The sequence below is a fragment of the Bidens hawaiensis genome, unplaced genomic scaffold (assembly GCF_021521415.1).
Source record: "Bidens hawaiensis isolate Kalapana, Puna unplaced genomic scaffold, B.hawaiensis_p1.1 tig00033831_1, whole genome shotgun sequence".
Classification (NCBI taxonomy): domain Eukaryota; kingdom Viridiplantae; phylum Streptophyta; class Magnoliopsida; order Asterales; family Asteraceae; genus Bidens; species Bidens hawaiensis.
The window spans coordinates 16,184-28,244 of NW_027495813.1; the positions used below are offsets into that span (position 1 = coordinate 16,184).

The following is a 12,061-nucleotide window of genomic DNA, read 5'->3' on the forward strand; positions in this document are numbered from 1 at the left end:
CAAGAACATGTTAGATCCAGTGTCGGGACCTACAAATTCCATAACACCCACCATGTCGTTGAGAAGATGTCTTCCACAACTTATTTCTAAAAACCACCAACTTGACACATTATTTAATATAGTTAAATATAAATACCAATTTTAATTCATTAGTTTCTTTTTTTTAGCTCCTACTTTCTTTTGAGTCGGGGGTCTCTTTGGAAGCAGCCCCTCTATTCTCACAGATAGAGGAAAGACTTGCCTACATCCTACCCTCCCCTGACCCTACCAATAGCGTGCTATGCAGTGGGATCAATATACAGGGCTTGATTGATTGATTGATTTCTCTTGAGTTGCCTCCGTTCTTCTTCTCTATATAACTGCACTACGATAACCCTGTTTTTTTTCACTCAATAATATTCACAGCGTACCAGCCGACCTCATAGGTCACCTCCACCTTGTGGATTGACCCTGCCATACCGATTATTTTTCATATAACAAACTGGCCGATTTCAACCCGAACTGATTTTGACGTAGAGCTATATTTTTGCACCACTTGAGCTAAAAGGCTTTCGGTTGGGTTGGACCCTATCAGGTTGAGGCCCATAGAACCACAAAACAGAATGCATGGCATATATATTATCGTAGGGTTTTATATATGCTTTATCTTCTACCTGTGCTGACGATTTTAAGTTTAAAGATCTCTCTCTTTCTCTCTTTCCATGGACAAACTCCCTGACTCACTGCTTCTCCAAATACTGAGTCGACTCGATAACTCAGCTGACGTTGCTCGTTGCCGATTCGCTTCCAAGGCTTTTAATTCTGTGTTTCCGGGCCTACGATCCATTAATCTTGATCACAGAAACATCCATTCAAGGTCTAGGGATCCCAATTCTTTCAGGAAGATTCTTTTCGATTTTATTTTAACATTGGAAACCATTGAATCGGTGAGTATCAAAGCCGATGATTCCATTTTCAGAGACGAAGATTTCATTAAGGCCTGGTTGCCTAGGGTTTCCGGATCCTTGAAATCACTTTCAATGTATGCATGTGTTCCTTCAATTTTTTTAAATAGGCAACATAAATCGAATGTTTTGCTGCTGATTTCTGCGTATTGTAAGCTCATGTTTATTTATATCTTCTAGTAATATTGTATCTCGTTCATTCAATGTTTCATAGAACAATATACTTCCTCCGTCCCATTAAAAGTGTCTACATTTTCTTTTTTATTTGACTCATTACATATGTCCAGTTTCAAAATTTATTATATAATTTTCAAGTTTACCCTTAAACACACAACTAACATTAATAAACAATATTGATGGACCAATTTTCAAAGGCATTATTATCATTTGGTAAGCAAAGAAAACAATAATTTAATCTACCTTAAACTTTGTATTTTTCAAACTAAGACACTTTGACCAGGACGGAGGGAGTATATTGTTAGTTGTTTTGTTCAATTTAACTTGATTTTTTTAACTAATTAAGAAATTTTGCTTCCAGGTCATAATCTTGTTAACTTAAAGCTCACGTTTGGATATTTATCTATGCAAAATTTACATCCAATGCCAATACTAAAAAGTTTGACACTTGAATGTATAAAGATAGATGAAGATGACGAACACCTAAACGATCAGTTAAATAAGTGTTTTCCTAATCTTCAAGTTCTTAACTTGGACTATGTAAGTGGTCTTAATGATCTTAAGCTCCACCTTCTCAACCTCCAAACCTTCCATTGGGTCGTATTTTATGGTTCGCCATATTCTTTGACGCTGATCACCCCCAACCTCATCACACTCAAAGTTGAATGTCACAAGCTCCCTGAAATTCATGCTAAAGCTCCCATGTTATGTCACTTAGATCTTATCATTTCCGCCCATGAAGCCACAGACACAATCACAGTCACAGTCAACAAGTTTGAGAATTTGAAAACACTTTCACTCAACTCTTCCAATATTGGCCCCTTACTTTTAAAATTCCCAATCACAAAAACACTAGAAACTCTGACATTGTGTTCGAGAGGAGAGCCAATAGGACACACTCCAGATTCGAAACTTGCCCTAACAAAGGTGTTCACAGCTTTCCCGAACGTGAGTTCTCTACACATTGGCCCAAGTAGTTGGTCGGAATTAGAAGCCTGTAATTTGGACCTAGAAGATTGGGAGATTTTGGATGGCAGGAAAGGAATAAAAATAATATGTGCGTATCAAATGTTAGTTGACCCGTCGTTGACCTTCTCGTATATTGCTCATGTGTTGGACCAATGCGTCAGCTTGTCAGAGGTCTCGTTGCTCATCCAGAGTAATGTTAGTTATACTCCTACATCTCAAAGTTTCATGTCTCAGTGCATGACTCGTTGGCCCGGGTTAAAGTGGACATGGGGAAGATGGTGAAAAAGTGAATGATTCATGGATTATAGGTGGTATTTCTAATTAAGCATCACAAATCATCTTAGAAGCGCAAGTGTGATGAGGTAAGGTCCATCATATATCATAATGTGGACTTTTTGGCATTTTTAATATATGTTATGGCTTGTGTGTTTTTATGAATTATAATGGATATATGAAGATGATAGCTCCAGATATCAGACTTATTATGAGAATGTATGAGGTTTTTTATTTTTTTTTTCGTTATAGTTATTGTAGTCATGCTTAAACTTATTTGAACTGGCTGTTTGATTCACGAAGGGTGACTTTTTTCAATCAGAAACAGATTTTCGAATGCGAGGAAACTTGTATTGAGAAACTATTTACATTTGCATCAACTTCAATTCAATTTGCAACATCAAGAAGACCGGGATAACATTTTATTATAGCTATCGAGATAACTATGCAATTCTCATTAAGGAAAATGGCCAATTACTCGGTTTACAAGAGTTGTTGTATCAGCATTCACATGTACCAGGGCCAGTCAAACATATCATCAGTCCAGCCGTGTAACAAATGACGCTAGGCCCTTTCACTATAGTGATCCAAATTCCAAACCTTAGTACAAACAAATAAATAAATTCTTTTGTTTACCAAGTTTAAGGAACTCGAAAAGTTATATTCACAATCAGTCGATCACGCAAGCAAGAGATGCACTATGAGAAATATTATGAATGAAAGAAATTTTGATGTAAAAGTTGTTTGTATTCAGTTAACTAAATGATGTTTCGTATTTAAATATAGATGTGGCAAAACAATATTCATGATCCCCTTAATAGTTATAGCTTTCAGTTGCATGTACTGCTGTTTTTGAGTTGAACCAACTCAACCCATACTGTTGCTCGTGTTCCTTTTTGGCCCGGAGCTAATGTTTATATTATTGTCGTCCTTGATGAGATTATAAACTTATAAGTTATAAAGTATGTAAGACTATAAAATGATGATTTTGCCTATTAAGGAGCAATAAGACTACAAAGTGATGATTTTGCCTATTAAGGAGCGTAATACTGTCTTTTGGATGCATTTGAATGAATTTTGTAAAATTTGACAAGAGTTGACTTTTTTAGACAGGGGATTTTGGGTTACTGTTGACTTTATGACCAATTTTGACTATTTTTTTTGCCACATTTGGCACTCTGGTGGTCAACGTTGACTTCTATGCTAGTTGACTATTTTGAAAAGTAAGAAACAGGCATGGGTAAAATCATACGCATTCAAAATTTGGCAAAACCATTCATGAATTTCGAAAGGTAAGTGTAATAGCTTTGATGATGAAAAACTCATCTCGGCTTTAGGATTATGGTAAATGAAGAATCAGGTTTTCAAGAAATTTGGTCGGTCGGTTTTCTTCACGTGACAAAAATTATGAAATTAAGTTGTAAACCAGAAGACCAGACTGTATACTTTGATTAAGCCATAACTGGTACGACTTCTTATTCACTTCAGTGGTCCATTGTGATTTTAAATCATATCGTCTCGCAAATCACAATCCACACAGAAGCAACAAAAATTATGAAATTAAGTTGTAAACCAGAAGACCAGACTGTATACTTTGATTAAGTGCTAGTTGTTTTAATTCAATAAACAAAGATTGTGTTTCTTAGATGATCCGTGGTGTTTATCCATGAATCTTCCCTATGTTCATTCTTGTAGGTCCCGAAACCGGATCAAACAATAAAACAAACTAAGTACTAGTCGTTCTTGGATTAACCTCACAACTAGTTGGCGGAAACAACTAGTCGGACCGAGATCTCGGATCTTGTGTGTGTATGAGTAAGACACGAAAGTTGAAAGTAAGGGTTAGAGAGTTTTTTGTTTACTTGGACAAAATGTTTTGTGAAAAGGTTTTTTTGTTTGTGTATTCCATACACACACATTATATATGTGAGTATGTTATACACCCATCTCATTAATAATAAGCCCAATAGGCACCAATTACACAAGGCCTCGGGCCCATTACATATAAACGTAACAATCTAAAGCCGTAACTAAACTAATTACAAATACGAAAGACTCAATAACCAAAACCGGGCCTTACAATCTCCCTCTAGTCTTTTGGTATTTGTATTATTTCCTTCTCACCACTCGCATTTGGACTCATAGTCAAATACACCATCTGGATCATCTTCAAAGGGCTTCTTTTCAACAAGTAATCTAGCAAACTTGTTGAACTTTCCAACGATGGTGTCCGTGTTGTTATGACAGACATCTTCGATTGTGTAAAGAGGCGACTCCACAAGTTTCATCAGGTTGTGGAGTCCAAGTCCATCCAGTTCAAGCTCATCAAAGAACGTGAGCTCATGATTGCGAGTGCAATGTATGATAACTTCGTCGTATTCGTTGTCGAATTCCCATGTAATGAAGTCGTGAAGAAACTTCGACCTCGTTCACATGCTTCCCATCCTGCTCATGCTATAGAATTTAGTTCCTTTTCTTGAGTTTCTTCGAGCAGGTGCAGCAACATGAGTGACAACATGCTTATCAACGGCTGGCTCAGCATTCTCCCTAACTGGTGTATCGGAATCGGGAGAATAATTGATGCCATCATCACTTTCATCATTATTTTCATCCACGGCTTTCTCGAACAGAAGGAATGGTACCTGCAAAGAACAAAAGTTAAGTAAAGAGGCGAGCTCAGCCTCCACCGCAGCCTCCGATTCCCTCGTTTTCTCAGCCTCCTTTGACAGCTCAACATCAGCCGTCTTATTTCCGGTAGCCTCAACGCTACCAATTCCACTACCACTACCAACACCACGAGTATCATCATAGCTATCATACTCATCCTCATCCTCGTCATCTCTCTCTTCTGACTCATCATCGTCTCCATCCAAGCACTTTTCAAGATATATTTTATCGGGTTAATACTTAACAAACAATGCAATGAGGACCTTGTTGTAAACAAAACCCATTTTGACTAAATACTTAACATTAAAAGAAAATTTTAAAATTAAAAGAAAATAAAATCAAAATTTTAAAATAAGTTTAAAGTAAAATAAAGTTTTAAAAGGTTTAAATTAAATTAAAACAGAAAATGAAACCTCTTAGACAAAAATAAAATTTATACAAAATTTAAAGAAGTTTTAAAATAATTACAAAGATGAAAACAAAAGTAAAATAACTTAAGAAATAAGAATAAAATAAAATCAAATAAGTTAGAAGTAAAGATAAAATTTAAAAATAAACTTAAAAATAAAGTTAAAATGAGCATTTAAAAATTTCAAATTAAAAATTAAGACAGACACAAGATTTATACAAACCTTAAAGAAAATAAGTTTAAAATTTTAAAGATTAAAAAAAATAATAAAAACAAGATTGTAAAATAAAGTTGAAATAAAATAAATTAAGATAAAATCAAATAATTTCAAAAATAATTTAAAAATGAAAAATCAAAATCAAAATAAAAATATAATTTAAAAATAAAAATAAAAGTTAAAATAAGATAAATAAAAAAAGTTAAAATAACATAAGATAAAATAAAATTAAAAGAAATACAAGTTAAACTAATTTTAACATGTAAAATAAAATAAAACAAAAACTTAAAAATGAAGTAAAATTTAAAATTTAGATAAGGAGAATAGTAATATTATACTAATTATATTAATTAATTTATAAAACTCTATGTTACTTGTTTTTGGTGAGAAAGATCACGACATGGAATCATATTGTCTATAGTGTCCTAGATCACACTTCTATTTGGATATTATTATGCCAAGAACCCAAAGTCGATTGTAGATATACTGATCCACTTTAAGCTTAACAAGTATTTTGATTTCACTGTGATATGTTAAGGTATAGTTAGGCACAATACATGTGTGGTCCCCTGTTAATCCGACATGTTACGAACTCCATCATACCTCGGGCATACTTTGTGTTCATCAGTATCACCCCGAATTGACTTCGACCCCCTAATGATTGATCAAAACATTTTGAGCTTCATAGACTTTTTGCAAACTTTTCTTTTAAACAATATGTAAACGTTGAACCATGGACTTACTAGCCTTGTTGACTTATGCCTTCATATAACGTGTTTATGACTTACTTGTTTGCCCCACGTTACGTGATTCTAATATACCCTTTTTTGTTTGATAAAATTATCAACATTTTTGTTGTTGATTTTTGAATACTTTTTGATTATTTTGCAGTTTTTCTGCTTTTTCAATAATTTTGTGATATTTTTAATATTTGAAGCTAAAGCTAGAAATAATTTTCATTATGACCAATCACTAACGGGCTCGTGTATGACTGACTATTAGGATTTTTTCCATGACTTATTTGGAGTTGGCAACCGCTTCATAAGAGTGTAACCACTAGCAAAGGCAGATATTTAAGTTTATATCACTATGATATTTACTCACTTGTTAAGTTTATCTACACATCAAGCAATGATCTTGTTGGCTTTTGATCTACTCTTTTCATTTGCTAGGATCACCTAAGACAATTTCCTATCACTTTCCAAAGGTCGGATCGATTTCTCAAAATTTTATGATATTTTAATATTATCCAACTCCCTCTAAGCAGGAGCTCCCTCTAAGCAAGAGAATATATTTTAGATCTTTTTCTGATTTTCTTAATTAAAATAAAAAACATATAAAATATTTTTGGAAGTCAAGTGATTTTTTTTTAATAAAAGTAAAATCTTTTTGGTGAGTTAAGACTCATTTTCTCCCTCTAAACTTTTGACATATTTGAAAAATATTTAAAATTTTATATATAAAAAGATAAAAGAAATATGACATAAAATGAAATGCAAATTAAAAAGAAAATTAAAAATAAAATAAAAATAAAACAAAAGTTTCAAATTTAAAAATAAAGTTTAAAATTTAAAATAAAAGAAAAATTTAAGCTAAAAAAACTAAATTAAAAGGAACTTAGATAAAATCAACTTTTAAGAAAAAAATAAAATTAAAATAAAATGTAATAAAACAAAATAAAATTAAAACAAAAAAAAGGAAAAATTAAAACAAAAAAATTAAAATTTAATTTTGTACAAAAGAGATCATGCCAAGTGACTAAACGAGAAACAAAAATCTGGCCCGATCAAAGGCTTTAGTAGACAGGTCGGCATAGTTGTCATCAGTATCGACCCGTTCTATTGTGACAAGCTTTCGGTTCAGATTTGAGAGATGCTAAGCAGATTGTGGTTTAGTTGTTCCACCAAGTTGACATCTTCAAATGTTAGGACTCCATTTGACACTTTACCTTGTTTAGAAATATTTCCACCCATATCTCCAGCAAAAGAAACGTATCCGCCATCGAACGGTTTAATGTCAAACGGCAAGGATTCGTCTCCTGTCATGTGTCGGGTACAACCACTATCCAAATACCAAATACTATTTACATAACGTCTTGGCCGACCCTACACATTAGCAGTTTAATTAGATACAGGTTCCCGAGACTTAGTTGTCTCGGGAGGTTCAACCACAAGGTTGTCAAATGTCCTTTTCTCGTTGTTGTTTATGAAGTTGTGGGACGTGTCAGAATCAGAAGAACAATCTTTAGGATTCCATGCATGAACAGGTTTCCTGTTTCTAACAGATTTTCGAGACTGTCTCCTTCTTAGTTTTAAAACGACATCCTCAGATTTTTCAATCTTTGGATGTCTTTTCTGCTTTCTTTTTGATGAATTCTCAGACTTGTCGGTCTTTGAATTCCTTTTTGCTCTCTCCTTTTTGGTTATCCAAAAAGGAGGTTTATCATTCTTTTTATTTATGGATCTCACATCCATTTCGCTAGCAGAACTGTCAGGTTGGTCATTTCTTGTTCTTGAGCTTGGTTTGGCTCTTGAACGGAATTGATTAAACCTACTGTTCGTTTCTCTTTTCATCTTATGCCAGCTCTTGCAATGTCTTGCAAGGTGAGAGGGGTTACCACACATAAAACACAATTTTCTTTTATCTTCCCTATAGAAACCGTCAGAATTATAATACATGGGTTGTGGCGAATAAGGAGATGGTTGTACGGGAACAAACAAGTTGTCAGATCTGTGACCCCGATCATCAAAAACATTTGTATAGAAAGAGTTAACATAATCTTGTGGATAATAACCATAGTAGCTATTATCAAATTGATTGTACAGTTGAGGTTGATAATATTGATTAGTAGATTGATAAAAATTGTTTCTATGAGGTGGGACATATTTACCAGATATACTTGCCTTTTCCTTTTCAAAACAATTTTCATTAACTTTGGTTTCCTTAACTTTACAACTATTTGACGAACAACTAGGTAAGTTAGTATTCACATATACCTTTTCATGCACGTTTCTATCAACAATGGTTTCATCAAAAATAGTTTTAGAGTCACTATCATAAATGGAAACATCATTTTCATTTTCAAGAGTCGTGCCAACTTGAACACTCTCATCAAATACATCATTGTTCAAAATGTTTTTGGAATCAATATTATTACAGATAGGGTTGACAATAGATGAATCAAAAAGTACGTTTTTATCTCCACAACCCTTGTTTGTTTCCACACATCCCTTTTCTTCTACACAACCCGCTATAGAAGATGAATCATTATTAGGATTAACTGAAGAATTAGCTGAAATAACAATCTTGGGAGCTGCAGGAACAAATGTCTTTGATATGGGCACATGACCAATACCATAAACCATTTCTTCCTCAGGAGGAGAATTAAAATCAAGGTGAGGAACGCTAGTATAGTTATTGTTAAACGGTGTAGGTACAACAGAACTATCATAGCCTAAACCAGTCTTTAATCTTAATTCCATTTGTGACCCAATTAGTTTGTTCAGCTTTTCGGTGGCTAACTCAAAGTTTTCTATGGCAATCTTCTTTTGGGTTAATTCAATTTCTAATTTAACAATTTTTGCGTTTAGTTCAACTACTTGATTTTCATGACGTTTTGCTAAATTTCTAGCAATTGAAACTTTTTCCCTAAGATCCGCCATATCATTACCATGAATGTTAATTCTGATAGTGTAAATCTTTGCAGGCTTTTTAAGATCATCATTCTGAACTCTAATGCTATCAATTTGTTCAAGAATTTTAGCATTATGGTTTCTATAGTGAAGAACTTTATCTATGAAAGCTTGTGAGCAAAGTTTGTGTACCTCGGGAATGAGAGAGGCAGGTGTAGGAATCCCATTAGTGGAGCTTGACGACGTGTTTGCTTGACTACTTCCATTTGCAGCGCACTCGGGGATGATAGGACTTGCTTGACTGCTCACACTCGCATCACTTGTCTCACCTTTATTTTCTCTGCACCAAGACTTGATGGTAGAAGTCAACTCTGAGAGTGTTAAGATATCCAGGTTTGTCGTTCCCCTGATGGTAATTACACTGCTATACCATGCGTAAGGCAGTGAATCCAACAACTTCATGTTGATCTTAGACAACCTAGGGATGATACCGACACTACTCAATTCAGTAACGAGTGACTCAAATCTGTTGATGAGAGAGGCAATTGATTCTCCTTGAATATGTTTAAACTTGTTGAATTCTTCTTTTAACATGTCCATTCGGTTCTCCCTCATATCCAGATTTTTTTTATTTTTATTTTTTTTTGACAAATAAACCCAAAACCTTTTCTTGGACCGTCCCGAAGAAAGATCTTATCAACTTTAAAACCCGAAGTAAGTAATTCTAAATTTTCAAAATAACCCGCAAGTTAGACCCGTGTCAAACCTTTTAAGAATCGCCTTGTTCACAAATCTTGTAAATGGTTCTTAACACCAAAAATTGCTTATGTTAATACCAAATAAAAGTTGTTTTTAAATTTTATTATTATTGTTATTATTTTTTTTATCACCAAATTAATACATCCAAACCCAACCTAAAAAAACAAAACCAGATCTGAGATACCACTAACAACCTTGTCTCTAGACAAGATCAACAAATTCTGTTCGGTCACCGAAACCTAAGTGCTAGAACCAGGGAGACAGGTGGGTTGTGAGATATGAGACGGGCGGTGGATGGTGGTTGGAGACGAGTTGCGAGACAGTGAGCTCGATTCGATTTACCGATGGATTCAATTGGATCTGAAGGTGAGTTCTATTCGATTTGAATGATTTTAATCGAATGGGTTGATGTATTCGAAATGGAGAAAGTATGCGAGTGATATGAGAGAATGTATGCGATGGAGATGTAAGCGAGTGATATGGTGTAAGCGAGTGAGGCTATGTAATCGATTCTCCCAGATGTATTCGAATCTGATAATTGTATGCGAATGATGTCGGATGGTGGTTGCGACTGATACAAATCTCCTGTCTTACTTAAACGCTGATGTCACTTTCCACTTTTGCAAGAAACATATGTCTTTCGGGTCAAGGGACCTTTTTGCAAGAACAAATTACGAGGACTATGTGTGATGATGTCACAATCCACTATTGTGAACAAATACATCCATTTGCATCTTTCGAAACAACCTTTCACATGCATCAACACCAACACTATTCTTTGAGATTTCAAACACCAAAACATATCAACTTTTCACCCAAACTTCATCATATTCTTGAATATTTCAAGAACACAAGAAAACCGAAAACCTATTATTTCCTTTAAAAATCCGTCCTTTCACGCACAAGACCAAAATCCAAGGTTGTGACCCAAGATCTACAACTAGTCGAGCCCGAAAGCTCTGGTACCAATTGTAGGTACCGAAACCAGATCAAACAACAAAACAAACTAAGTACTAGTCGTTCTTGGATCAACCTCACAACTAGTTGGTGGAAACAACTAGTCGGACCGAGATCTCGGATCTTGTGTGTGTATGAGTAAGACACGAAAGTTGAAAGTAAGGGATAGAGAGTTGAGAGAGTTTTGTTTACTTGGACAAAATGTTTTGTGAAAAGGTTTTTTCGTTTATGTATTCCATACACACACATTATATATGTGAGTATGTTATACACCCATCTCATTAATAATAAGCCCAATAGGCACCAATTACACAAGGCCTCGGGCCCATTACATATAAACGTAACAATCTAAAACCGTAACTAAACTAATTACAAATACGAAAGACTCAATAACCAAAACCGGGCCTTACAATTCCATATTCCACATCTCCACTTCAAACCCGGCCAATGTACCATGCACTTAGACATGAAACTTTTAGATGGTTCACTACCACTAACATCACTACGGATGAGCAACGAGACCTCTGTTGTCCAAAACACAAGCACATATTGATTTCAATTATTTTAAGTTGAAACCAGCTTCTATTTCTGACCAAACACACATGGGAATTAATGCATTCAGAACTCACATTGGGGAAAGGCCTCAAAACCTTGATTAGGCTCACATTCGAATCCGGGGTGTCTCTTATTCCCTTCCTTCCCAAATACAATTTCAGAGTTTGTAGTGATTTTGTGGTTGAGAATATATATTATACATAACCAGAAACTATAAACATGTACTTACAATATGCAGAAATCAGCAGCAAAACATTGTCGATACTGACTGACTCGACAGTCTCCAGTTTCAGAATAAGATCCAGAAATACCTTCTTGAGAGAATTCGAATCCCAAAAGCTTAAATTGATGTTAAGATTGATCGATTGAAGGCCCGGAAACACAGTATTGAAAGCCTTGGAAGCGACTTGGCAGCGTGCAACGTCAGCTGAGTCATCGAGTCGATTCAGTATATGGACAAGCAGAGAGTCATGGAGTTTGTCCATGAAAACAAATTTTGGCG

General features: G+C 34.7%; 2 protein-coding genes across 2 annotated transcripts; one reads left to right on the top strand and one right to left on the bottom strand.

The window, feature by feature from the left end:
• The first annotated feature begins 525 nt into the window (after nucleotides 1-525).
• On the top strand, nucleotides 526-2,381 carry LOC143585378 (F-box/LRR-repeat protein At4g29420-like). The gene is made up of 3 exons (XM_077067177.1): nucleotides 526-1,105; nucleotides 1,405-1,421; nucleotides 1,483-2,381. Exons 1-3 carry the CDS (start codon nucleotides 702-704, stop codon nucleotides 2,370-2,372), a joined length of 1,311 nt encoding a protein of 436 aa, XP_076923292.1. The 5' UTR covers nucleotides 526-701; the 3' UTR covers nucleotides 2,373-2,381.
• A 5,013-nt stretch (nucleotides 2,382-7,394) lies between these two features.
• On the bottom strand, nucleotides 7,395-9,917 carry LOC143585387 (uncharacterized). Its single transcript, XM_077067185.1, has 2 exons — nucleotides 8,288-9,917; nucleotides 7,395-8,251 (listed from the first exon to the last, which is right to left on the bottom strand). Exons 1-2 carry the CDS (start codon nucleotides 9,901-9,903, stop codon nucleotides 7,777-7,779), a joined length of 2,091 nt encoding a protein of 696 aa, XP_076923300.1. The 5' UTR covers nucleotides 9,904-9,917; the 3' UTR covers nucleotides 7,395-7,776.
• Between the last annotated feature and the right edge of the window lie 2,144 nt (nucleotides 9,918-12,061).